This window comes from Primulina eburnea, chromosome 6 (genome assembly GCF_022965805.1).
Source record: "Primulina eburnea isolate SZY01 chromosome 6, ASM2296580v1, whole genome shotgun sequence".
Lineage (NCBI taxonomy): Eukaryota > Viridiplantae > Streptophyta > Magnoliopsida > Lamiales > Gesneriaceae > Primulina > Primulina eburnea.
Window position 1 is genome coordinate 25,760,597 of NC_133106.1, and position 27,860 is coordinate 25,788,456.

General features: G+C 39.9%; 1 protein-coding gene across 9 annotated transcripts; it reads right to left on the minus strand.

Moving 5' to 3' along the window:
• Positions 1-11,861: 11,861 nt before the first annotated feature.
• Positions 11,862-27,662, minus strand: LOC140833965 (probable inactive DNA (cytosine-5)-methyltransferase DRM3). Of its 9 annotated transcripts, XR_012118620.1 has the most exons (9): positions 26,979-27,642; positions 26,739-26,868; positions 26,063-26,159; positions 25,835-25,881; positions 25,603-25,751; positions 25,288-25,376; positions 23,302-23,356; positions 13,475-13,554; positions 11,862-13,372 (listed from the first exon to the last, which is right to left on the minus strand). XR_012118620.1 is itself a non-coding variant. In XM_073198512.1 (6 exons), the coding sequence occupies exons 3-6, from the start codon at positions 23,551-23,553 to the stop codon at positions 13,142-13,144; spliced, it is 411 nt and encodes a 136-aa protein (XP_073054613.1). In that variant the 5' UTR covers positions 23,554-23,607; positions 25,288-25,376; positions 25,603-25,649; the 3' UTR covers positions 11,865-13,141. The 9 variants fall into 9 exon arrangements, 8 of the variants coding, with proteins under 8 accessions (XP_073054616.1, XP_073054613.1, XP_073054614.1 ...); XM_073198512.1 differs by lacking the exons at positions 25,835-25,881; positions 26,063-26,159; positions 26,739-26,868; positions 26,979-27,642 and adding an exon at positions 23,508-23,607 and having other exon boundaries at positions 11,865-13,313; positions 23,302-23,414; positions 25,603-25,649; XM_073198519.1 differs by lacking the exons at positions 25,835-25,881; positions 26,063-26,159; positions 26,739-26,868; positions 26,979-27,642 and adding an exon at positions 23,508-23,607 and having other exon boundaries at positions 11,867-13,372; positions 23,302-23,414; positions 25,603-25,649.
• Between the last annotated feature and the right edge of the window lie 198 nt (positions 27,663-27,860).

Here is a 27,860-nt window from a genome sequence, read left to right on the forward strand (position 1 = left end):
CGAGTGTTCACAATGAAACTCTATGAATAAGCAGTCTTTATTTTAATAATATTTGAAATTATTACTTTGGCAAATCTTTATCTGTATACCCATGCTAGCTGCATAGATAAAGCCCTTGAATATACAAATAGTAGAAAGAGTATGAGATGCTCATATGATGAGTATCATGAAACTCATATTTGTAATACTGTATATTCTAAACGGTTCCTAGTCGATTCAGCCGCCACTAAGAAGGATATAGGCCGCTTGAGTTAGAGACTAGTATCTGCGATGTGAGTACCATGTTTCATTGGTAGGGGACATTGTGATGTCCGAACATGCAGATAGGTGCTCCTTGTAGAGTGCACTGAACAACCCTCCATAAAAGGACTTTCCAAGTGGTTCTCACTTATCGAGTGGAAAAGTCCTGGTTTATGGTTGTACAGAATTAGTCCTTATGACCCGGGACAACATTGAGACTCTATGTGCTAGAATTACACTTTGACTTGTTTACCGACTCTCATGGGGTCATCAGGTGGCAAGGTTGGGTGTTCTGTCGAAACACATAGGAGTCGATGCATTGTAGTCGGGGATTCACCGCTTACCTTCGGGTATGGATATCCTATGTGTTATCATGTGTATGTAGATCGAAATCTCTGGCCAGAGTATGGTTGTAATTATGAAAGGTGTTTCATAGATTGCACCATCGATGCAACTACGACATGACACATAGTATCGATTCATAGACAACTCTCGATAAACCAATGGTTGTCGAATCGGTCGGGATATATGAGTTGAAGGGACCGTACTGTACGCTAACCATAATTGAATGGTTCTTGCAGGCACTATCATGTGATACCTAGGGAATCACGTAAGCGATGCTGCTAGGCGTTTAACGTGATTGGTTGGGTACTATCAGACTTGAGTTCTGACGTTCTTACTATCAAGGAGTTGATAAGTAAGAATGGAGCAATTGGGGTATGCTCGAATAAGGACATGTTTAGTCCGAATCACATGGAGATGTGAACCCACGGCTAGTTGTATCAATGAACCATTGAGGGCCACACAAGTACTAGCTTTGTAAATCCCGATGAGAAGTAAAATAGTTCAATGTGTTGAACGGCTTATAAAGGAGTTTATAAGCGTAAGGAAAATTAGAAGTATGACTTCTATAAAGGAGAAAATAGTTCAAAGTGTTGAACGGCTTATAAATGTGTTTATAAGTGTAAAGGAAAATAGAAGTATGACTTCTATGAGAGAAATGTAAATTTTGATTTATGGAAGTGTTCCTAAATTAAAATTTGGCCAAGTGAATAATGTAATTGAAAATTGTGATTTTCATAAACATTATTATGGACTAAATAAATTAATTCAAGTGTTGAATTAATTAGACACTAGTGGGCCTAGTAGAGCCCAAATAATTAAATTAATTCAAGTGTTGGATTAATTAAATAATATTGAGTCTTGTAGAGCTCAATTAAAATAATTATTTAAACTAGTGGGAGTTGAGTAAATTCAAGTAATGTTTAAATAGTCTCAAATGTGTTTGAGATATTTAAATTTAGTCCAAAGTTTTTAATTTGATTAAAAACTATATAGTATGCATGCATGGGAGGTGAAGGGTTGGAGATTACTTTTGAATAAAATAATGGCATGGCATGCTACTTTTCACTTTTGCTTTTTGCAACACCAAGACATGGAATTGAATTCATTCTTCCCTTCCCTCCACATGCCTTGGCCGAAATTCTTAGGGGAATCTCTCTCATTTTTTCTTTCTTTTTGTGTTCTTCAATTTGTTGGAGAAAAACACACACTTCTCTTTGAAAAATCTTCTAGTTTTTCTAGTGCAAAACTAGAAGGGGTTTACCTAGTTGGTGGTGGGCCTAATTTGAAGGAAAGGTTCAAGAGGAAAGGAGGAGAGCTTGTAGATTCATCTTCCATTCAAGAGCTTTGTTGCTAGTCAACAAAGTTGGAGCCACAATCAACTTTTAAAGTTGATAGGTAATGAAATATCTAACATCCTATGTATGTTTATGTTTTTGTAAATATTGCACAAGATTTTTGTGGTGGCCGAAAAATGAGCATAAAAATAAAATTTTTGACTTCCGTTGCGCTTCCGGCCACCGTAACCGGTCCGCTTTCAAGTGGTATCCGAGCTTAGGTTACGGATTTTGTGTAATATTTACGTAATATTATGTTGAGATCGATTTCTAACCGTTTGAGATTTTTTGTGCAAAATATATCATAGGGCCGAAAATATTTGAGGAAAAACAAAAAAAAAAAAAATGTTTTTCGGGCAGCCCGAGGGGCTGCCCGAGGGGGCTGCCCGAAATTTTCGGGCAGCCGAGGGGCAGCCCAAGGGGCTGCCCGAAATGTTCTGTTTTTAAAATAAAAAAAAAAAAATTTTGTTGTTGCCGGAATCCGGCGACGGAGCTCCGGCGACGGCGATGACGGCTAGGGTTTCCAAAAGTGTTTTGGTTAATCCAAGTGTCATGGGCCTTGAGATGTTGGGCCATTGGATGGCCAACATAATTTGTGAAATTTAAATGGGCCAAAATATTTTTGGTGTAAAATGGTTTTTGGGCCCTTAAGTTTAAATTTACAATTGTTGCACATATTTTCTCATAAAATAAATAATTGAAGTAGGACTTTAATTATTTATAGTAAATTGTGATTTACAAGAAATTCGATTATAAATAAATTAATTTGAAAGTAGACAAAGGTGTTTGTATACTTTGTTAATTTAATTTATAATTGTGGCGGTTAGTGATTGGATCAAGATATATAATATTGGATCAATTAATTATAGTGATAATTAATTGATGGTGTATGATATGTGATATTATGCATGAAGGATGATCAAAAGCCCAAGCCCAATTTGCTAGGTGTATGCTAGGATATTTGTGTTGTATGATTGTAATAATTATCAATTTAAAGTGGGCTTGGTTTATGGCCCGTTCCCACCCCCCATGAGATGTATCCCTATGTGCCATGGATATTTAATTGTAAATATTAGAATAGTGGAAGATCAAGATTGGAAGATGGTGGCCTTGGTGATTATGAAGATCGAAGACATGTAATATTGGATGCTAATGTAATAGTATAGTTGCATTGCATCCCGTGCATTTACCCTAGGATTGGACCTAGGCCCGTGTTTGGCTCACACGGGCCATTAGTACTTGGGGCGATTGATCATCCTTGTATTGTTTTCTATTTATAATATATGCATGATATGTTATAAATAATGAGTATGTGCGTTATTATTATTATAATAACAAAGTTGCATGAATCCGGCAAACATACGATCAAACATGGCGAGCTTTTAAAATAAAATTAATGATGAGACCTTTCAAAATTAAAAACCCTCATTTTGAATAAGATTCAAAATTAATATCAAGTCCGAAAAGGGGAATTATAAATTTGTTTATAATTTCCTTGTCTTCCATCGACAATGGGTGCATGATGAACGCTACCCGTACTCGGGGCTCGGCTCATATTATTGGGGAGCCTCGAGTGCCGGAAAGCTGTGACATCCATTGACATGGTGATGTGAACTACGTGGAACTCCCATGATTTCGGCTCATATTATTGAGGGAACTCATGGCGACCGTCCATTAAGGTTCAATATCGATGGGTTAGGCTTGACACGTAAAGATGAACGACGTCATATTATTGGGTCCTAATCAAACGTGAGACAAAAGTATACGTAGAGGGTTGCATGGCGATGCAATTGGAAACTACCTTTTAGGAATTGTGATGGCCGATATTATTCGGGATCACAATTCGCTAATTGGACCTTACGTACCTACTGAGGAAAGAGTTTCCCGTTTTCACTAGAGGGTAGTGAAAGATGTCAAAACAGTGGGAGTAAATATTTATAAAGTTAAAGTCCATACTTTATATCTTACCAAATATTTTAAATAGTCATCAACATTTATCTGTTTTTACTTTTCAGTACAAATCAACAATGTCTTCGATGCGCAATTCGATATCTATAATACTCGACAAACACATATTAACTGGACCTAATTACCTCACTTGGCTAAGAAATTTGAAAATAGTCTTAAATTCGGAAAGGGTAACATATACACTGACTCAGTCGCCCCCTGTTGAGGCTCCGACTGACTGCAATCCTGAGGAATTGCAGGCTTACGAGGAATGGTGTGACCATGACTTGATAGCTAGGTGTTATATGCTGACTTCTATGAACGATGAGCTACAGAGGCGTTTTGAGGGTGCAAAGAGTGCTGCTGACATTCATTTGCATCTCAAAGAGCTCTTTGGTGAGCAAACACGACCTCAAAGGCATGCTACCGTCAAGGAGCTGATCACTTTGCGCATGCGAGATGGGGCCTCGGTCCATGAGCATGGCCTAAAGGTGATCGGGCTCGTGGACAAGCTCGTTGGCATGGATCTGATCTTGCCTTCGGAGTTGACCACCGACGTGTTGCTGTTATCACTGCCTAGCTCATTTGATCCTTTTGTGGTGAATTTCAACATGAACAAGATGGAACCGACCCTTGAGGAGTTGGTAAACATGCTTGTTACGTTTGAATCCACCATCAAGAAAGAGAAGTTGGTTCTTTATGTGGGTTCTTCATCTGGTACGAAGATTGATCCACATCGGAAGGGAAAGAAGAGTTCTTTCCAACGTCCCGAGAAGAACATGCCCTTGTTGAGGCAATCTCCGAATCCCGTTGTGGCAGCCAGACCAGTTAAGGCTGACAAGACTTGTGATGTTTGTCATCACTGCAAGAAGCCTGGACATTGGAGGCGTAATTGCAAAGAATATCTTGCCCAGAAGTGTTCTGGAAACGGTATGTTCTAAATTTAAGTAAACATTTTAGTTAACTCTACTTCTTGGGTATTAGATACCGGTCGTGACTCACATCTCTGTAATGGGTTACATGTGATGGGAAGAAGTAGGAAGCTTAAGGAAGGTGTGACCTTCTTGAGGATGGGCAATGGAGCAAGAGTTGCTTCCAAGGCTGTTGAGGATGTTTACTTATTGTTGAACAATAGTTTAAGTTAATTTTGTGAGATGTTTTGTTTGTACCTAATTTTGTAAAACATTGTTTCCATTTCTATTATGATAAAAATGGATATTCTTGTTTATTTAGCAAAGGTGTTTGCAACATTTACAAGAATGAATGTTTAATTGGTACTTGAGAACTTGAAAAACGATCTCTATAACTTAAAAGTAAAAGATATTCTACTAAATGTCCATTCAAAGGCAGACACCATATGAGATATGGATGGGTAAGCCTCCCAAATATTCTTATCTTAGAATATGGGAGCCCTGCTTATGTGAAGCAGGTAAGTGGGAGATAAATTGGATTGTTGATCCATTTTATGTTACTTTGTGGGATATCTAAGGAATTAAGATTGGATATCATTTCTATCATCCCCTAGAAACAAAGGTGTTTGTTTCTTGGAATGCAACCTTTTTGGGAAAAGGATTTTCTATTAGATAGAAAAAGGGAGATGATAGAACTCGAAGAGGTTCGAGAGACACCCACAACAATAGAACCCACACCCGAAGAGCCAAGAGAGGAGATACAAGCTCCTAGCAGATACGAGAGAGTCTCGAGACCACCTATGAGGTATGGTCAGCTTCTTGAAGAAGGCCATGATGAGCCTAACCATGGATGTGATCCAAGGACCTTCAAGGAAGCGTTATCTGATGCCGATTCATCCAAGTGACTTGAAGCAATGGAATCTGAGTTGAATTCCATGCATTCGAACCAAGTGTAGGATCTTGTGGATCCACCTGAGGGAACTGTTCCTACAGGGACTTGGGGAGGATGGGAAGGTGTTGACTTTCAAGGCGCGATTGGTGGCAAAAGGATGTACTCAAAGACAAGGAGTTGACTTTGAGGAAACCTTTTCTCAGTCGTAATGTTCAAGTCCATAAGGATTTTGCAATCTCCCACTTGCACTAGAGCCAACTACCCTTATGCTTAAAACCCATTGATTCGCGATGCTAGTCGAACAATGGTCCAGGTAAAGGCTTAGCTAGTGGATCAACAACATAATCTGTGGAGCCGACTTTGTCAATAGACACATCTCTTCTTTCCACAATCTCTACGAGGATGTGGTACTTTCTCAATACGAGTTTGGATTTCTGATGAGACCTTGGCTCCTTTGCTTGAGCTATAGCTCCCGTGTTGTCACACAACACCGGGATAGGAGCAATTCTATTAGGAATGACGTCCAACTCTTGGACGAAATTCCTTATCCAAACAGCCTCTCTTGCTGCATCTGATGCAGCAATGTATTTGGCCTCTGTGCTGGAATCCGTATTATTGTCTTGCTTGGAACTCTTCCAAGAGACAGCAGCACCGTTGAGCATGAATACAAAACTAGAGGTTGACTTCGAGTTATCGATATCGCTTTGGAAGCTAGAGTCGGTATAGCCTTCCAATTTAAGTTCTCTACCCCCATAGACCAAGAACAACTTATTGATCCTTCTCAACAACTTGAGGATGTCTTTCACAGCTTTCTAGTTGTGGAAGACCGGGGTTCGATTGATATCTTTTCACTACACATAGTGAAAACGCCACGTCAGGACGTGTAGATATCATCCCATACATGATGTTACCAATTGCCGAAGCATACGGAATGCGTGTCATCGTCACTATCTCTGCATCAGTCTCAGGAGACAGACTTGGATAGGGACACGCCATGACACATTGGTAGATGTCCTCTCAAGGACGCATCCATCGAGAACCGCTTCACGATGGTATCATGTATGTGGACTGGGTGAGACCAAGCCATCTTTTCGATCTATCTCTATAGATATGTATTCCAATACAAAAGATGCTTCACCCAAGTCCTGCATCGAGAACTTACTCGCTAACCATATCTTTGTTGATTGCAACATTCCTACATCATTCCCAATGATTAGAATGTCATCAACATAAAGCACCAGGAATGTCACAACACTCCCACTGACCTTCTTATACACATAGGGTCCCTCATGATTCTTAGTAAATCAAACTCTTTGATTGTACTATCGAATCTAAGGTTCCAACTCCTTGATGCCTGCTTTAGATCATAAATAGATCTCTGAAGTTTACATACCATATGCTCACTTCCGATAGATGTAAACCCTTCAGGTTGAGACATGTAAATCACTTTCTTAAAATCCCCATTAAGAAAGACTGTCTTAACATCCATCTGCCATATCTCATAGTCATATCATGCAGCTATGGCTAGCAAAATCCTTATGGACTTGAACATTACGACTGGGAAAAGGTTTCCTCAAAGTCAAGTCCATAAGGATTTTGCTAGCCATAGCTGCATGGTATGACTATGAGATATGGCAGATGGATGTTAAGACAGTCTTTCTTAATGGGGATTTTAAGAAAGTGATTTACATGTCTCAACCTGAAGGGTTTACATCTATCGGAAGTGAGCATATGGTATGTAAACTTCAGAGATCTATTTATGATCTAAAGCAGGCATCAAGGAGTTGGAACCTTAGATTCGATAGTACAATCAAAGAGTTTGATTTACTAAGAATCATGAGGGACCCTATGTGTATAAGAAGGTCAGTGGGAGTGTTGTGACATTCCTGGTGCTTTATGTTGATGACATTCTAATCATTGGGAATGATGTAGGAATGTTGCAATCAACAAAGATATGGTTAGCGAGTAAGTTCTCGATGCAGGACTTGGGTGAAGCATCTTTTGTATTGGAATACATATCTATAGAGATAGATCGAAAAGATGGCTTGGTCTCACCCAGTCCACATACATGATACCATCGTGAAGCGGTTCTCGATGGATGCGTCCTTGAGAGGACATCTACCAATGTGTCATGGCGTGTCCCTATCCAAGTCTGTCTCCTGAGACTGATGCAGAGATAGTGACGATGACACGCATTCCGTATGCTTCGGCAATTGGTAACATCATGTATGGGATGATATCTACACGTCCTGACGTGGCGTTTTCACTATGTGTAGTGAAAAGATATCAATCGAACCCCGGTCTTCCACAACTAGAAAGCTGTGAAAGACATCCTCAAGTTGTTGAGAAGGATCAATAAGTTGTTCTTGGTCTATGGGGGTAGAGAACTTAAATTGGAAGGCTATACCGACTCTAGCTTCCAAAGCGATATCGATAACTCGAAGTCAACCTCTAGTTTTGTATTCATGCTCAACGGTGCTGCTGTCTCTTGGAAGAGTTCCAAGCAAGACAATAATACGGATTCCAGCACAGAGGCCAAATACATTGCTGCATCAGATGCAGCAAGAGAGGCTGTTTGGATAAGGAATTTCGTCCAAGAGTTGGACGTCATTCCTAATAGAATTGCTCCTATCCCGGTGTTGTGTGACAACACGGGAGCTATAGCTCAAGCAAAGGAGCCAAGGTCTCATCAGAAATCCAAACTCGTATTGAGAAAGTACCACATCCTCGTAGAGATTGTGGAAAGAAGAGATGTGTCTATTGACAAAGTCGGCTCCACAGATTATGTTGTTGATCCACTAGCTAAGCCTTTACCTGGACCATTGTTCGACTAGCATCGCGAATCAATGGGTTTTAAGCATAAGGGTAGTTGGCTCTAGTGCAAGTGGGAGATTGTTAGAGTAGGTGCCCGTCGAGCCAAGTGTTGGCCGAGTGTTCACAATGAAACTCTATGAATAAGCAGTCTTTATTTTAATAATATTTGAAATTATTACTTTGGCAAATCTTTATCTGTATACCCATGCTAGCTGCATAGATAAAGCCCTTGAATATACAAATAGTAGAAAGAATATGAGATGCTCATATGATGAGTATCATGAAACTCATATTTGTAATACTGTATATTCTAAACGGTTCCTAGTCGATTCAGCCGCCACTAAGAAGGATATAGGCCGCTTGAGTTAGAGACTAGTATCTGCGATGTGAGTACCATGTTTCATTGGTAGGGGACATTGGGATGTCCGAACATGCAGATAGGTGCTCCTTGTAGAGTGCACTGAACAACCCTCCATAAAAGGACTTTCCAAGTGGTTCTCACTTATCGAGTGGAAAAGTCCTGGTTTATGGTTGTACAGAATTAGTCCTTATGACCCGGGACAACATTGAGACTCTATGTGCTAGAATTACACTTTGACTTGTTTACCGACTCTCATGGGGTCATCAGGTGGCAAGGTTGGGTGTTCTGTCGAAACACATAGGAGTCGATGCATTGTAGTCGGGGATTCACCGCTTACCTTCGGGTATGGATATCCTATGTGTTATCATGTGTATGTAGATCGAAATCTCTGGCCAGAGTATGGTTGTAATTATGAAAGGTGTTTCATAGATTGCACCATCGATGCAACTACGACATGACACATAGTATCGATTCATAGACAACTCTCGATAAACCAATGGTTGTCGAATCGGTCGGGATATATGAGTTGAAGGGACCGTACTGTACGCTAACCATAATTGAATGGTTCTTGCAGGCACTATCATGTGATACCTAGGGAATCACGTAAGCGATGCTGCTAGGCGTTTAACGTGATTGGTTGGGTACTATCAGACTTGAGTTCTGACGTTCTTACTATCAAGGAGTTGATAAGTAAGAATGGAGCAATTGGGGTATGCTCGAATAAGGACATGTTTAGTCCGAATCACATGGAGATGTGAACCCACGGCTAGTTGTATCAATGAACCATTGAGGGCCACACAAGTACTAGCTTTGTAAATCCCGATGAGAAGTAAAATAGTTCAATGTGTTGAACGGCTTATAAAGGAGTTTATAAGCGTAAGGAAAATTAGAAGTATGACTTCTATAAAGGAGAAAATAGTTCAAAGTGTTGAACGGCTTATAAATGTGTTTATAAGTGTAAAGGAAAATAGAAGTATGACTTCTATGAGAGAAATGTAAATTTTGATTTATGGAAGTGTTCCTAAATTAAAATTTGGCCAAGTGAATAATGTAATTGAAAATTGTGATTTTCATAAACATTATTATGGACTAAATAAATTAATTCAAGTGTTGAATTAATTAGACACTAGTGGGCCTAGTAGAGCCCAAATAATTAAATTAATTCAAGTGTTGGATTAATTAAATAATATTGAGTCTTGTAGAGCTCAATTAAAATAATTATTTAAACTAGTGGGAGTTGAGTAAATTCAAGTAATGTTTAAATAGTCTCAAATGTGTTTGAGATATTTAAATTTAGTCCAAAGTTTTTAATTTGATTAAAAACTATATAGTATGCATGCATGGGAGGTGAAGGGTTGGAGATTACTTTTGAATAAAATAATGGCATGGCATGCTACTTTTCACTTTTGCTTTTTGCAACACCAAGACATGGAATTGAATTCATTCTTCCCTTCCCTCCACATGCCTTGGCCGAAATTCTTAGGGGAATCTCTCTCATTTTTTCTTTCTTTTTGTGTTCTTCAATTTGTTGGAGAAAAACACACACTTCTCTTTGAAAAATCTTCTAGTTTTTCTAGTGCAAAACTAGAAGGGGTTTACCTAGTTGGTGGTGGGCCTAATTTGAAGGAAAGGTTCAAGAGGAAAGGAGGAGAGCTTGTAGATTCATCTTCCATTCAAGAGCTTTGTTGCTAGTCAACAAAGTTGGAGCCACAATCAACTTTTAAAGTTGATAGGTAATGAAATATCTAACATCCTATGTATGTTTATGTTTTTGTAAATATTGCACAAGATTTTTGTGGTGGCCGAAAAATGAGCATAAAAATAAAATTTTTGACTTCCGTTGCGCTTCCGGCCACCGTAACCGGTCCGCTTTCATGCTCCATGGCTTCTGCAAAGAAAAGAAGTTGCATAGAGCTATTGAGTATCTAGAGATAATGGTATCCCGAAGGTGTTATCCAGATATTGTGACTTATAACACACTGCTAACAGCTTTATGCAAAGATGGGAAGGTTTATAGTGCCGTTGAGATTCTTAATCAGCTCAATAGTAAAGGATGTTCTCCTGTTTTGATCACCTATAACACCGTGATTGATGGCCTATCGAAGATGGGGAAGACAGCACATGCCATGAAACTGTTGTCTGAGATGCGTGAAAGAGGTCTCCAACCTGATGTTATAACCTATTCTTCACTTGTGGGAGGACTTAGTAGAGAAGGGAAGGTAAAGGAAGCCATCGAGTTCTTTCAAGACTTGGAAAATTCGGGTATCAGACCAAATGCTCCCACTTATAACTCTATCATGTTAGGACTTTGTAAGGCACGTCAAACGGACCGTGCGATTGATTTCTTGGCTCGTATGGTAACAAAAGGATGCAAGCCTAATGAATCAACGTACACTATTTTAATTGAAGGTCTTGCTTACGAAGGTCTCACAAAAGTGGCTCTGGACTTGTTGAATGAGCTGTGCTCTAGGGGATTAGTGAAGAAAAGTTGTGCACAACACGTGGTAGCCAAATTGTAGCTTGAGTGCATACATACCCTCGTAATATATGGCCCTTTTCAGTTGCAATGCTCGTTTAGTCAAAATTCACCTAGTTTCAGGTGAAATGTTTGCACATACGCATAATGCGGATACAACATAAATTTATATATGATTATTTTACTGACCGAAAGAAAATACAGTTTAGTTTGTTGACAGAAAATCTTGCTGAAGTTGACATGACATCCTTTGACTTGAAGTGTGGATTGAAAAGTATAGTAAATGTATATATTTTTATTATAAATATGAATAATAGATGGAAAGATACAGAAAACATGAATATTTTTTTAGCTTGATTCAAACACAGAAAAATGCAAAGATGTTGACTCTTTATGTCAAAGGGTGCCAAAAAGTATATGATATACATCTAACATCCATCAAGGATCCATATCTAAAAAGCATCTGGCATGATACGACATTAGTACGTGAATAAATCATAAATATTACATTATCAAGTATTGACCGCCACAAGGATGCAGAGAAAATTCTGTTCAGTGCTTATAGATAAATCATTCACTTCAACGATAAAAAGCAGAAACATAAATCAAAGGAAAAACATAAGAATCACAAATAAGAAATGGAAATTTTTAGGAATCCGTTTGCCAATACATAAGATGAGATGATGATTTAAACTACTGCTAGGATGATTAAAGTTTTGGAGCATCACAAAATGGCTAAAGAATCACCTGTATCGTTGCATTGTAGTCCTAACACGTTGCAAAACCCGAGCGAATTTTACAAACGATGAGAAATCTAAAGCTGCAAGCTCAGTAGTAATATCTGCAGAAGCATATGGATTCTGACATAATACTATATCGAATCCACATAACTTTTTAATCAAATCTTCATGCTTGTTACTTGATAGCTTCTGACCGTCTTCAACCTGAATCAGCTCTCCACTCTGTACAGTGTTATCCGATCACTGCGTGACGACTCTGTGTTTTATTTCACATGGCTCCACAGAAACAGCACCTTTCAAACGAATGCCAAATCTGTGTAACATAACTAAAGCCCCACCTATTCCATTAAAGAATGACAACACTGTCATTCCTCCAGGAAACAATGGCTTCAGCACCGAGTGATGGTAAGTCAGTGTGTCTGTCTGAAAAGCGAGTTTAAATGATTTGAATCTATCCGACAAGCTAAATCCAACTGCCCGAGTGTAATCTGATGGATAGCCCATGATGCGCTCAAGATGTTCTATCCGACAAGCCTGGCATTGCTGGAGAAAGGTCTCTCTGTTGTGCATTCATGAGAAGCCCTTTAGACCCGGTCAACATTCTTCCAAACCTGTCACAGAGCTGAGATATTCCACTTGTTTCACAACTAATATGGCTCAACTACTTCCTTGTATCCCATGAGGGCCACCATTTTCTAGAATGTGGTATAGTTTCTTGAATGGTCATCGGTGGCTTTGGGAAAATGTGAAACTGTCCTTCCTGCTCAAGGCTGAGTGAATTGCAGTATTCACAAACTCAGGCTGAACTGAATACAAAAATCGTGAGATTTTGGCCCAAGAGTCCTGGGAAAAATTCGTCGTGTTTCCATAAAGAAAGGGGATTTTGCCACCACGCTAGTAAGAGTCGTGCAAGGGCTGGGAATAGGCATTGGTGGCATTCTATCTTCTTCTAGACTCCCCGTACTGTTAAATCGTCTCTGCAAGACTGGGACACAATTACTGGTAGACGTGGAGTTTCTTCTTCTTGCTTGTACCAGCGTTCGACCGAGAGAATCGCTAGACTCTTCAGTAAACTCTTCCTTCAGCCTCTTCCAATTGTTTGATTTTTCTGGGTACTGTTCTTTTGGCCTCTTGCCTTTCCATTTTCAAGAAAATCAGAGATCCCAACTTGAGCAACAGCATCTGGATGGAATTCCTCAGTTTTTACAGTTATTGAATCAAAAGAATTATTGCCTAAGTAACTTCCGAACCCACTGTGCAAAGTTGTAGGATTAGTTTGGGTAGTTGAAGTGCTCAAAGAAGTAGAGAAATACTGTGAATCATCAAAAACAATTTTAAATATGTGTTAACTGATAGTACCATCCACGAATAGTTTTACATAAACAGGAAAATGCTCCATAAAAATTACATCAACCTTGTCCGAATTTGGGCAACTGCCAGCAAGTTGAGCACCAAAAATTGAATCAGCAAACTCTTGCAGAGACGCTTCACAACCTGAAAAACAAGCACGAGAAAATATAAAGGCAAATGGAAGAGAAAATGTGAAATTACTTCTCAGATAAAATTTACATCCATGGCACATAACTCCCTATTTTTAGGGTCATTATCAACAAGAGTTCTAAAAGATGCAAATTTTTTTATGAGGACACGGTTTTCAGTGCATTAGGAACATTTCCATGAAAAAAACACAAGGAGATAACTATTGAGAACTCGATGTACAACCAATATCAAGTCAAACGGAAGGTATAAAAAATAATTCCTTGTTATTGCAGTCACCTCAAGTCTCGCAAATCAATAGCATCTGCCATTTATATTGTTCCCATAATTAAATACCATATATTTTCCTTTTTAATGCGGAAAACAAAAGGTTGCATTTTGTATACACGAGCTCAACAGTTAAAATTTCTCAAACAATTTCCTTGCAGATGCTTCGGGAATCAGATGGCAAGTAAATTGATGACCTCAGACATCCTGAGACTAAAAAATTCTGTTGCATATAAGTAATCTCAAAAACAAAATTAGATGGATACATTCTGTTTGCACGATATTGAAATCACCAACAGTAACCTCAAAAACAAAACAAAAAAAACAGTAGAGGAAAGAATGAAACTTAAGTTGCGCGTGATTATACTACTACTATATCTAGCTGTACAGTTTAACAAACACTAGGGTATAGAATTGGCTTAATTAGTTTAAGTGCAGGGGTTTTCATAAAAGAAAACAACAAGACAACAACAAGTTAATACGATGACAGCCTCAGATAAGTTAAAAGGGTAGTTAGGCATGGAACTTGCAAAGATCATGGTTTTTACCAGGAAAGCTACTTATCTTATGCAAAACACACTACTTGATGTAACATGTCCCTCTTCGTAGGAATGAGTTCACCACTCTTCAAAAATAAATAGAAAAATGCTCAATTATCTTCAGGTCGTCAGCAAATACAATGTTTAGCTGCCATCCCAGCACACGGTTTTTCTTGCTCAGTCAACTTAGTCAATTAAAAATTTCCAATTTTGGTAATCAGCTCACCACATTTCTCAAAAGCTGTCGAACTCTCCTCCTCAGAAAAGCCGATTTCAAGCAATTTCAATTTTTTCTCCATAATACCAAACAAGGCCTCATTGCTGAATTCCCGAAAATATGGATTTTGGATTAGCATGAAGGGACATAACATTGTCAAACATGCTTCCCTGATGATGACCATGAATACAGATTTGTGGAGAATATGTTTGATAAGTGAGACATGATAGGATATAATAAAGAAATTATCCAGTATAGATCATATACTACTCAATTCTGAATAGCTCTGTCTCACAAATAAATTTCGGAGATCAAGAGCTCTGGGCGTAAGTAACAGACTAGAAGTGACTTCAAGAAGCGGTATAATACTCATCAAGATTGCAGATTTAATGGGTCAAAATTCTTCTTCAGTTCAGAATAGATGATTAATAAAACCAATAATAATGGTATGAGTCATCAACAAGTATCAAGCAGCTGTTGCCACATGGAACGCAGTCACATAAAAATAAATAAGTATATGAGGTTCTGCCAGCCCTTCTCATTAAATTTATCCAGGAAACATACTAAAAAATATGTAGCCCTCCTCTCTGTGTTTTCTTGAAGATGCATTCATCCAGTTTCCCAAATTGTACAGATTTTTAATCATTCCTATGCATCAAACAGTTTGCTGGTATTCAGTTTTGGCCAATATAATCTCCGTCCCATAATTTAAAGGTCATAACTTCACATGTAGTAGCCCGAATTCCAAATTGGGTAATTAACGGATTAATGGTGATTAAGAAGGTTTAATGTGTAATTTTGACCGTGGTCGTGATCGGACGGACCGAAGATGGTTCGGTAGCACCGAAGAGTTCGGACGATCCGAAGTAAGTTCGGTGGATCCGATCATGAGGTGTCAAGAGTCGATCGACACGTCGGTTTACATGCAAGTTCGGATGATCCGAAGTGTAAGTTCGGTGGATCCGATCATGAGGTGTCAAGAGTCGATCGACACGTCGGTTTACATGCAAGTTCGGATGATCCGAAGTGTAAGTTCGGTGGATCCGATCATGAGGTGTCAAGAGCCGATGGACACGTGGGAGTTCGGACGTTCCGAAGTGGGTTCGGTGGATCCGAACATAGCCTATAAATAGTGCTCGGATTTCCTCATTTTGCATTGCAAATTCTTGAGTTATGTCTCATATTTGAGAAGTTTGGAAGGTTTCTAGGGTTAGTTGTCGGTCGAGCGATAGCCAAGAGCTGCCAGGATTGGTAGCGTAGCGACGCCTGAGTTACGAGGCAATCGACATCAAAGGGCTGTCGACGGACGAAGGTAAACCCTAAACCTTTGGTAGTACTGGAGAGTACTGGTTTTGCTAGTCGAGCATGGTAGTATTGTTCATTGGGTATGCTTTTGATGCGTAGGCTTGTTCTAGACCTGATTAGCGGTGTTGCGTAAGGCTAGGCTTGCTTTGATAGAGGTACGAAAGTACTATCCGAGATATCCTGGTCGAGTATACATTCTTATATGTGTTGCATGATTATGTGGTGCATTGATATATGTCATATGATGCATGCTATTATGTCACGCTTTATGATGCATGCTGCATTTCATGTTGAGCCGTATCTCCTTCGAGATAGCCTTTACTGTTGAGCTGTATCTCTTTCGAGATAAGCTATATCTTGTGGGGCCGCTCAGCCCTGTCTTGTCTTGTGGACGCATGGACACCGAGAGTACACAGTGGCCGACGGGTCGGGAGGGCTTCGGTGATCCGGGACATTTTTGGTCCACGTCTGTTCTTGTAGTGGATGCAGTGACCCAGAGGAGTACCGCGCGGCACTATCCACTTGGCGCCTCTAGACTGAGCATATTGAGATCCTTTGTTACTCCTGTTTCTTGACCTACCCTGATATCATATCATAGCATGTGCATTTCATATAGGTTTGTATACTCATGCTTTTGTACTGGGCGTTCTTATCGCTCACGTCCTCGGTTTTGTTTATCTTGGACACCCCATTCCCACGGGGCAGGCCTCAGGTTGGATGGCTCAGGAAGAGCAGGAGGAGGACAGTGAGTAGCTGGTTGGTTTAATTTTCAGTACTATTCTATTCGATATGGTTGTACCGAATATTTTTTGAGTTGTTCTGATTTCGATTGGGTTGTATAACTATTTGTCGTTGGCCATATTTCCGCTGTTATCTCTGATTATTATTAATTAAGTTAACTGCATGCTTAGTTCTTGATTAGTAGGTGATTCTGGAACGGGTCACTACATTTATGGTATCAGAGCATGCTTACGATTTTGGGATATAGATTTCTGTTTTGGGATTTTCGTTGACCATTTTACCATTTTTTCCCCATTCTATCTTGTAGCGATGGCTGACCACTTTGGTGATGAGAGTAGTCAGGGAAGTGTAGGTCGTTGGGGTGACCAGGACGATCGTAGGCGTCATCGTGAACATCGTCATCATCGGGATGGTCCTAGGCGTTTTGATTTGCACCGTTTCATTCAGATGGGGCCTAAGCCTTTAGTTGGCGGTGAGACTCCTGATGATGCTGAGGATTGGTTAGAGCGCATGGAGAGTTGTTTCCGTGCATTCCAGTGCACCGAGGAGCAGAGGATGGAGACCCTTAGTTTTCTTCTCGAGGGCCGTGCGCGCAAGTGGTGGCGATCGACTTCTGCGCCGATAGTTCAGTCCCAGGGTAGGGTGACTTGGGCCGATTTCCGTGCAGCTTTCATGCAGCTGTATTTTCCTCCAGCCCTTCGCCAGGCAAAGACGATTGAGCTCCTGAATCTTAAGCAGGGGAGTATGTCTGTTGATGAATATCAGCAGAAGTTCTTCGAGTTGTTACCCTTTGCCCCTCATATCAGTGGCAGTTCTGAGGCCAAGTATGACCATTTCCTTCAGGGTCTTAACCAGGAGATTTTTGATCGAGTCACTGTCTGTGATAATCCTACTTCGTATGATGGATTAGTGAACCGGTGTCGCCAGGCAGAGATCAGTCTCCAGCGTGGTAGGGCTATTCTTTCTTCTAGACCTCCGAGTACTTTGAGCCCTCGATCTCAGTCTTTCAAGAAGTCAGGTTCTTCTTCTTCTGGATCTGGATCACGGTCTAGCGGTGTTTTTCGCTTTGGTAAGAAGAAGGTTTCTTGTGTGCATTGTGGGAAGAACCATCCATCGGAGCAATGCCGATCAGCCGCGGGAGCTTGTTTTCAGTGCGGAGAGATGGGTCATCTCAAGAAGAATTGTCCTCAGTTGCGAGGTGGAGCAGGATCTGGTTCCGGATCTCAGACGACTGTTCAGCAGAGGAGGCAGGGTCAGGCAGTGGGTAGTTCAAATCTTCGACCTCGTGCCCAAGGTCAGGTTTTTGCGCTGAACCAGGATCAGGCTGCAGATGAGACAGAGAGAGTCATAGCAGGTACTTTTCGTTTATGCGGTATTCCTGCTTTTGTTCTTATTGATACCGGAGCATCACATTCATTCATTTCTGCACGATTTGTTAAGCGTCATAAGTTACCGTATGTTTCTCTAGACGTCATGCTTTCTGTTTCTACTCCGATGGGTCATTCGGTGTTAGCGAAGCGTCTAGTGATGGGTTGTCCCTTAGATTTTGAGGGTAACGAATTGAGTGCGAATCTTATGATCCTGGAGATGGAAGATTTTGATTGTATTCTAGGTATAGACCTTTTGACTACCTACCGAGCTACCGTGGATTGTTACCAGAAGCTTGTTCAGTTTCGTACGACTGAGAGCTCTAGTTGGTTTTTCTATGGTGAGGGAGCGCGACCTCCGATGCCAGTGGTATCTGCTCTGAAAGCCTGTCGTGCTTTAGAGGCGGGCGGGGAAGGCTACCTCATCTATGCGATTGATTCCTCCACAGGTAGTGTTGGTATAGATGATATTCCAGTGGTTTGTGAATTTCCTGATGTTTTTCCAGATGAGATTCCTGGTTTTCCTCCGGTTAGAGAGGTGGAATTTGGCATTGAGTTAATGCCAGGGACTGCACCGATTTCTCGTTCCCCCTATCGTCTTGCTCCGTCAGAGATGAGAGAATTGAAGCAGCAATTGCAGGATCTTCTTGATAAAGGTTATATTCGCCCGAGTGTTTCACCTTGGGGAGCTCCAGTCTTGTTTGTCAAGAAAAAGGATGGATCGATGCGATTGTGTATTGATTATCGCCAGCTGAATCGTGTGACGATCAAAAACAAGTATCCATTACCTCGTATCGATGACTTGTTCGATCAGCTTCAAGGTACCTCTGTTTACTCCAAGATTGACTTGCGATCAGGTTATCATCAGATGAGAGTCAGAGATGATGATATTTCCAAGACTGCATTTCGTACTCGATATGGGCATTACGAGTTTCTAGTTATGCCATTCGGATTGACGAATGCGCCAGCAGTGTTCATGGATCTAATGAACCGAGTCTTTCGTGATTTTCTGGATCAGTTTGTTGTGGTTTTCATCGATGATATCTTGATTTATTCTCACAGTGTGGAAGAGCATATCCAGCACTTGAGGATTGTGTTGAAGATTCTTCGCGAGAAGCAATTGTATGCTAAGCTGAGTAAGTGCGAGTTCTGGATTGATCGTGTAGTATTTCTTGGTCATGTGATTTCCAAGGAAGGAATTTCTGTGGATCCTAGCAAGATTGAGGCAGTGCTGAATTGGTCACGTCCTACTACGGTGGCTGAGATCCGTAGTTTCCTAGGTCTGGCAGGGTATTATCGTCGCTTCATTGTGAATTTCTCTCAGGTAGCTAGACCATTGACGCAACTTACTCGGAAGGATGTCCCATTTGAGTGGTCATCTGAGTGTGAAGATAGTTTCAGAGAGCTTCGTCGACTTCTGACTTCTGCACCTGTTTTGGCGTTACCGTCAGGATCTGATGGGTTCAGTGTTTACACCGATGCCTCTTTTCAAGGCTTAGGGTGTGTGTTGACGCAGAATGATCATGTGATCGCTTACGCATCCAGGCAGTTAAAACCTCACGAGGAGAAGTACCCTATTCATGATCTAGAATTAGCTGCTATTGTGTTCGCGCTGAAGATCTGGCGTCATTACTTGTACGGGGTTAAGTTTGAAATTTTTACTGATCATAAGAGTCTGAAGTATCTGTTCACTCAGGCTGAGTTGAACATGAGACAACGTCGTTGGATGGATCTACTTAAAGATTATGACTGCGAGATCAAGTACCATCCAGGTTCTGCGAATCTCACAGCCGATGCACTTAGTCGCAAGGTGAGAGCCTCTGCACTTCAGACCAGTGCTATGATTAGTACTATCCAGGATTGTTGTTCATTGGGATTTAATTTCAAACATCGGAAAGGTATGGAGAGCATTCGTGTTGCTACCATTTTATCTGAGCCAGCTTTGTTCGCTCGGATTCGAGATGCACAGATGTCTGATCTCAAGACTCAGAGATTAGCCCGATTGGTTGGTGGAGATAGCAATTTCCATTATCAGTCTAATGGTCTTCTGTGTTTGTCTAATCGAGTTGTGGTACCAGAGGATGATACTTTGAGGGAAGAGATCTTATCTCAGGCCCATCGAAGCAAGTTGAGTGTTCATCCGGGAAGCAATAAGATGTATAAAGATTTGAGGACACGATTTTGGTGGAAAGGGATGAAGCGCAGCGTTTATCAGTTTGTTTCCAAGTGTCTTGTTTGTCAGCAGGTTAAGGCAGAGCACCGTCGACCGGGAGGATTATTGTTGAACTTACCTATTCCCGAATGGAAGTGGGAGCATATCGCGATGGATTTCATTACTCACTTACCATTGTCTTCGAGGAATAGTGATGCTATTTGGGTAGTGGTGGATCGACTCACCAAGTCTGCTCATTTTCTGCCATATAACCGTGATTTCACTTTCGATCGTATGGCTCGATTGTACATTCAAGAGATTGTACGTTTGCATGGGGTGCCAGTTAGTATTGTCAGTGACAGAGATCCTCGTTTTACCTCACGATTTTGGGGTAGTTTCCAGTCAGCATTGGGTACGTCCCTAAGTTTAAGTACAGCTTATCATCTAGAGACCGACGGTCAGACGGAGAGGACTATCCGTACACTTGAGGATATGATGCGAGCTTGTGTGATGGATTTCGGAACCGCTTGGCAGGATCATTTGCCTTTGATTGAGTTCGCGTACAACAACAACTATCATCGTAGTATTGGTATGGCACCATTTGAGGCGTTGTATGGGCGACGTTGTCGTACTCCATTATTCTGGGACGAAGTTGGGGAACGACATGTTGAGGGACCGGAGTTAGTCCAGCAGGCTATTGATAAAGTTGCAGTAATCAAGAAACGGATTAAGATCGCTCAGGATCGACAGGCTAGTTATGCGAACACCAAGCGGCGACCTCTTTATTTTCAGCCAGGTGAGAAAGTGTTTCTCCGAGTTTCGCCTTTTCGCAGGATTTTGAGATTTGGTCTCAAGGGTAAGCTGTCTCCGAGATTTATTGGTCCATTTGAAATATTGGAAAGCGTGGGGGATTTGGCTTACAGACTTGCATTGCCGCCGTACCTATCAAGTATTCATGATGTGTTCCACGTATCTTTGTTGAGACGATACGTAGCAGATGAGTCTCACATTTTGCATCCCTCTGAAGTTCAACTAAATTCAGATTTGTCTTACGTGGAGCGACCAGTTCAGGTTCTCGATCGCAAAGACAAGGTGTTGCGAAATAAGATAATTCCTCTTGTTTTAGTTCAGTGGCAGCGCAGAGGCACTGAAGAAGCCACTTGGGAGTTAGAGAGTCGTATGCGTTCAGAGCATCCAGAGCTCTTTTGAGTTGTGCTTTGTATATGTTTGTGTTTTCAGTTGTAATCGAAATATCAGTTGTATTCAACAACAATTGAGGTGTAATAACGATGTTGTTATTTCGTTTTATTCATCCTCTAAGCCTGATTTCGAGGACGAAATCTTTTAAGGGGGGGAGAATGTAGTAGCCCGAATTCCAAATTGGGTAATTAACGGATTAATGGTGATTAAGAAGGTTTAATGTGTAATTTTGACCGTGGTCGTGATCGGACGGACCGAAGATGGTTCGGTAGCACCGAAGAGTTCGGACGATCCGAAGTAAGTTCGGTGGATCCGATCATGAGGTGTCAAGAGTCGATCGACACGTCGGTTTACATGCAAGTTCGGATGATCCGAAGTGTAAGTTCGGTGGATCCGATCATGAGGTGTCAAGAGTCGATCGACACGTCGGTTTACATGCAAGTTCGGATGATCCGAAGTGTAAGTTCGGTGGATCCGATCATGAGGTGTCAAGAGCCGATGGACACGTGGGAGTTCGGACGTTCCGAAGTGGGTTCGGTGGATCCGAACATAGCCTATAAATAGTGCTCGGATTTCCTCATTTTGCATTGCAAATTCTTGAGTTATGTCTCATATTTGAGAAGTTTGGAAGGTTTCTAGGGTTAGTTGTCGGTCGAGCGATAGCCAAGAGCTGCCAGGATTGGTAGCGTAGCGACGCCTGAGTTACGAGGCAATCGACATCAAAGGGCTGTCGACGGACGAAGGTAAACCCTAAACCTTTGGTAGTACTGGAGAGTACTGGTTTTGCTAGTCGAGCATGGTAGTATTGTTCATTGGGTATGCTTTTGATGCGTAGGCTTGTTCTAGACCTGATTAGCGGTGTTGCGTAAGGCTAGGCTTGCTTTGATAGAGGTACGAAAGTACTATCCGAGATATCCTGGTCGAGTATACATTCTTATATGTGTTGCATGATTATGTGGTGCATTGATATATGTCATATGATGCATGCTATTATGTCACGCTTTATGATGCATGCTGCATTTCATGTTGAGCCGTATCTCCTTCGAGATAGCCTTTACTGTTGAGCTGTATCTCTTTCGAGATAAGCTATATCTTGTGGGGCCGCTCAGCCCTGTCTTGTCTTGTGGACGCATGGACACCGAGAGTACACAGTGGCCGACGGGTCGGGAGGGCTTCGGTGATCCGGGACATTTTTGGTCCACGTCTGTTCTTGTAGTGGATGCAGTGACCCAGAGGAGTACCGCGCGGCACTATCCACTTGGCGCCTCTAGACTGAGCATATTGAGATCCTTTGTTACTCCTGTTTCTTGACCTACCCTGGTATCATATCATAGCATGTGCATTTCATATAGGTTTGTATACTCATGCTTTTGTACTGGGCGTTCTTATCGCTCACGTCCTCGGTTTTGTTTATCTTGGACACCCCATTCCCACGGGGCAGGCCTCAGGTTGGATGGCTCAGGAAGAGCAGGAGGAGGACAGTGAGTAGCTGGTTGGTTTAGTTTTCAGTACTATTCTATTCGATATGGTTGTACCGAATATTTTTTGAGTTGTTCTGATTTCGATTGGGTTGTATAACTATTTGTCGTTGGCCATATTTCCGCTGTTATCTCTGATTATTATTAATTAAGTTAACTGCATGCTTAGTTCTTGATTAGTAGGTGATTCTGGAACGGGTCACTACATCACATGTGAGAGATGAATCCGTATATCGAATTTCATCACAGATTACAGCTTTCTAGCTGAAAAAAATGGAAGTACTACATTCCTAAGTATTGTGGGATATCATCAAGCTTGTAACAACTTTTTTTTTGTTCACTTGGAACTTGACAAAAAAACTTTCATTATGTTATTATCTGGGCATTTTCCTTTGCATGTAAACTTTTTTTTCTATTTCACAATTTCAGTCTAATAAAAGTTTGGTTTCAACAATAATGGAGAGAAATCAACAAAAACCTTGTTACTGTCTTCATCTCCGCTCATTGAAACTCTCGCAACCTTTTCATACTTTCTGGCCATCCTTGCAGCAAAGATGAAGTCCATTAGTTGACCAATAGATGCACCCTTACCTGTGATGAAAATTGTGATTAAATGTAATATTAAGTACATTTACAGCTGAAGCATGCTTTGTTAGAAATTAAAGTTCAGACTCCATCACGAACCAAGTTTATCCATGGCAAAACGAACATCCTCCATCAAGAAATTCATTTTTAAAAAGGACGCAATTTTCTCATCGCCATCTCCACTTCAAACATCATGTTCCTGTACGAGTCAACATCAATGTTAAAAAAATAAGTACATCAGAGCATCACTGAAAATAAAAGTTCAGTTATTCAGAATAGATCAAATCATAACTCTATAACTAGTATTGCGCCTTATGACAGGTTATTATAGACCCACAAATTAGAGAATTGAAAAAAAATTAAAAAACAAAAAGATAAAAAACCATACTCATCCACTTATAGATAAAAATTCACTAGCAAAGAAATATTTCATTTAAAAAGTTGACGAGCATAAACAAGATAATCAATTGGACAGCTCCCAAACATGCTTAGATTTGAACTTTGTAAATGAAAAATCCATAATCACTTTTTTTAAGCATTTTCAAAAAACTACCTTACTGATCTATGCATTTTTTACATAGAAACTTAACCTCCATATTAACAAGCAGACAAAGATGGACCTTCTGTATTTAACATACAGTAGTCACGGCACATTTAAACTAGCACTAAGTCTAAACTCTAGATTCTTCAAATCGAAACATTCGGCATAATATTTCTGAAAAATATAGAAAGCAACTAATACGTCTGATTTATACCATTGTTTGTACATAGTCGTCATATTAGCACTCACTTGGTACTTTCATTCCAATGATTATGAGTGGTAACTAGGTTTTTATTCTGTGCAGGATGACTTAGTTAAAAATTTGACAAGAAATACATAACAAAATTCATTACACAAAATATTTCAAACCAAAGGAAGAGCTGAAAGAGTCAGAAAAAAACCAAGTGCAAAAAACTTGACCACAGGAATCACAGATCTGTCCCTTGGTCAATGGACAAAGCCGTGTAATGCCAAAACGTAAGAAATTCACAGAAACATTAGCAGAGACCCTGGATACCCATGCGGGTGGACTGTGGACAACTCTCAAAAACTGGTTCACAGGCCTACATCATGTAGTGCCCATGAATATGATCATGGCAAGACAAAGAATCATAGGAGCCATAAATGCACCATAAGCACTGACCCATACCAAGGTCAGTCCCCATAGATATGGGTTTGCATCTCTATTTTACATAATGCAACAGACCACAAAGTGATACCATAGAGTGTGGTACACATGAGAGCCAACAACAAAAGATAACACAAACTTGTCCCATAGTACATGCAAGAAATCACAATAGTGCAACTGAATTAAAGAAACAAATACAAACTCGTGCGACGTGCTCTGACTTGAGGGTATTTTCAATCCCATACATCAAAGAGCCATGAACTGACCACAAACTATCCCACGGGTCCATGGTCGCTCAAGATGGAAATTTATCGGATAACTGATTTTAGAAGGAAAGAAATTCAACTCGTTTCAACCTCTAACTTTTGAGGTATTTGGACCCATAAGTTGGTCTTTTCACCCGAGTATAAAGGGAAAGAAGGAATTCATTCATATGATTCGACCGTTAAAGTTAAGGGGGAAATTTAAAGGGTCAGCCGTCAGAGGCAGTCAAATCCGAAGATCGAGAGCTTAAAGGTGCATGCTGAAACAAATGAACATATTCATTACACTGCTAGCAGTCATGTAAGACAAGTAATGAATTTAGATCAAATACAAACATGTAAAAATTTCTGAACCATGACATGACCTACTTGCTCATTTCATTTCAACGAGAATTTAAAGTTTCCATGCCAGAGTGAAAGAATCATCAAAGAAAACTCAAAACATACCTCCTTTAATGGAAAAGTCCTAGGCAACTTTTTTGTATCCTTGTCAAAAAGCTATCAAGAGAATCAGGTGACTCTGGTTTATGAAGAGCCTGGTAAATATAATAAGAAGTCAAGAAACTCCAATTACAACTTCAAACAGATGACAGAAGTAAGAAGATAGATCCATTTTCAAAAATATGTTCTCACGAGGACACAAAGACCCAGATTCAAAAATTATTAACAGGCTTCTAATATTGGCATCTCAATTCAAGTGTACATTTTGAGGGAAAATATTTGCGGTCAGACCATCATTCTCGCCACTGAATAAAAAATCACCAGAAGTTGTGTTTGGTTCTTGAAGTTCCTGATTCCTGCTATTTCATGGACAGTTCCATCATGATACGCTGGAAGATTTCAGCATCATAGCAAAATAACAGGATAGTTTTAACAGGTGATGGAGATTTTGATCCAATCCCATGTCATTACTGTATAAATATTTTTTGGTTATATAATTTGAGTGAGAAAAAAATTAGATTATTGGGTTTTATGGAAAGGGAGCAGCACTTACAGAATATGCAAAGAGAGTCTCCAATAGTAATTCAGTATTTCTTTCACCTATGACAGAAGGGAAATATCACTTTCTGATTATCATTACTGAACAAAGAGGATTTCCATGGAGCATTGCAAAAAATACACATAATCACTTTAAAAGATTTTTTATTTATTAAATCCTGAAAAACAAAACTCATGACTCATGAGGCTTTTTCACCCGGTGAACATTACAAGCAAAACACACCATTTTCCTCAATTGCTTTATCGATGAGAGATGGCGAAAATCCCATGCCTACAAAGGCCGATCTTAAATTGCTTTGTGATGAACTAGTCTCATAGTCCTATAAATAAAACAGTTCCAAAATACAATAAATAAATATGTTCATAAACAAGTGCAAATTGCAACACAAGCATCTGTAATTACATTACAAGTTCATATGTAACAAGGGAAAAGTGGCCAGCATGTTATCATTAATGTTAATATTGTGTGGAGCCTAGTCATTTATATCAGGGTATCTTAGATCTCTTTTAACATTATTGTAGCCATGATTGTTTATAATTGTGGACAGTCATCATTAAGTTATAAGACATATGAACACAAGTAAAGAGAGAGCAGAAAAAAAATTCTAAGAGAACAGGTTCTTGTATTCTCTTTGTAGTCTTGGTTTCATCGATGGAAATTTGCAACGACAATAAGTGGACGTAACTCTTGCATAGACGGTAAACCACTATAAATCTTGCATGTTCTTATGTGTTATTTTTCGCCAATTTTATCACTTTCAGTAAATAAAACTGGGTCTTTATTCCTAATAATGACATTATTCATTTCAGCAACCAAATGATATTTAATGAGTTTACAGAACAATTATAGCTTGACGGTAATTAAAATAATTTCTCCACGATAACAAATATTGCCATACCACCCCCATGCTGTGGGCAGATTTTTGGCAAAGGTGAATCATAGTCCAAAACCTCGTTCTTTGGTTCGATTCCAACATCATTATCAGGCACCAAAGAGTCCTCATCGTCCGATATTTCCACTACCTCACACTGAAAATAGAGAAAATTTAATCATGGCATAAACAAACAAGAATGAGGACAGGTTCTTCTTTGCATCAAAAAAAATAAACACTAAATTTGACTTCAGTGAATGCCTCTACCATTTTAATATTTGTTTCCTTGTGATTCCCCCCTAAAAAGTAAAATGAGGCTTGCTCCTCTCAGAAATTATGCTAATTAACGAAAACAAATACCCAGCTAAAAAACAGAATGATCACCAAAATCTAAAGTTTAATGCGCGGAGGATGAGAACAGTGGGGAAAAAGGTAAACTTATCAACTTTTAGCAATTACAAACAAAAACAACAAAGAAAGGCGTGAAAATCACAGCCTGACATCAGAATAGCTATAGTTTGACAATAATCAGTAGGTAGAAGCGAGAAAAATCTTTCATTTCACTTGAAACCTAATTCTAGGAAACAAACTGGAAGTTAAACTACAAATGCAAGAAGAGGCCAAGCAATTTCAAATCCCAGAGCAAGGCCCCTAGCATCTGACTGTTCATTACATCTAAACCGTCGCTGGATTTGCCTTGACTATGCGCTCGGGCGAAGATTTGCACAAATGGGTTTGGGCAAAAATTTGATTTAGAGGTGTCTTCAATCAACATCATTATCAGGAGCAAAGTCTTAACATAATACAGTGGTAAATTTTGATCCAGTCTAATAAGTTCTTGTAAATAGAATCAGATTTTTCTAAATTTTCGGAAGATTTCAAGAAAATCTGAAGATTTCAGAAAATCCGAAAAACGTACATTATGTACCCCACACACACAGTGAAAAAAATCCTTGATTAGAAAGATTTGGACAAGACTCGACCATTGTTACATATAGGGGTGTTCAAACTTCGGATAAAATCGAAAAAATCGAAAATCTAAACCGAAAAAATCGAACACTAAACCGAACCGAAAACCGAATTTTATAATTCGGATATAAATATTAAAACCGAAATTAATTTGGTTCGGTTTCGGATTATAAATGTCAA

Excerpts from the sequence above, each read along its gene's own strand:
- LOC140833965 (XM_073198512.1), bottom strand. The coding sequence starts at position 23,553 with ATGAATTTCTTGATGGAGGATGTTCGTTTTGCCATGGATAAACTTG. Across the intron at positions 23,415-23,507 it reads TTTTGCCATGGATAAACTTG|GTAAGGGTGCATCTATTGGT; the intron begins GTTCGTGATGGA and ends TTTTCATCACAG. Across the intron at positions 13,314-13,474 it reads GTTGCCCAAATTCGGACAAG|TGGGTTCGGAAGTTACTTAG; the intron begins GTTGATGTAATT and ends AACTTTGCACAG.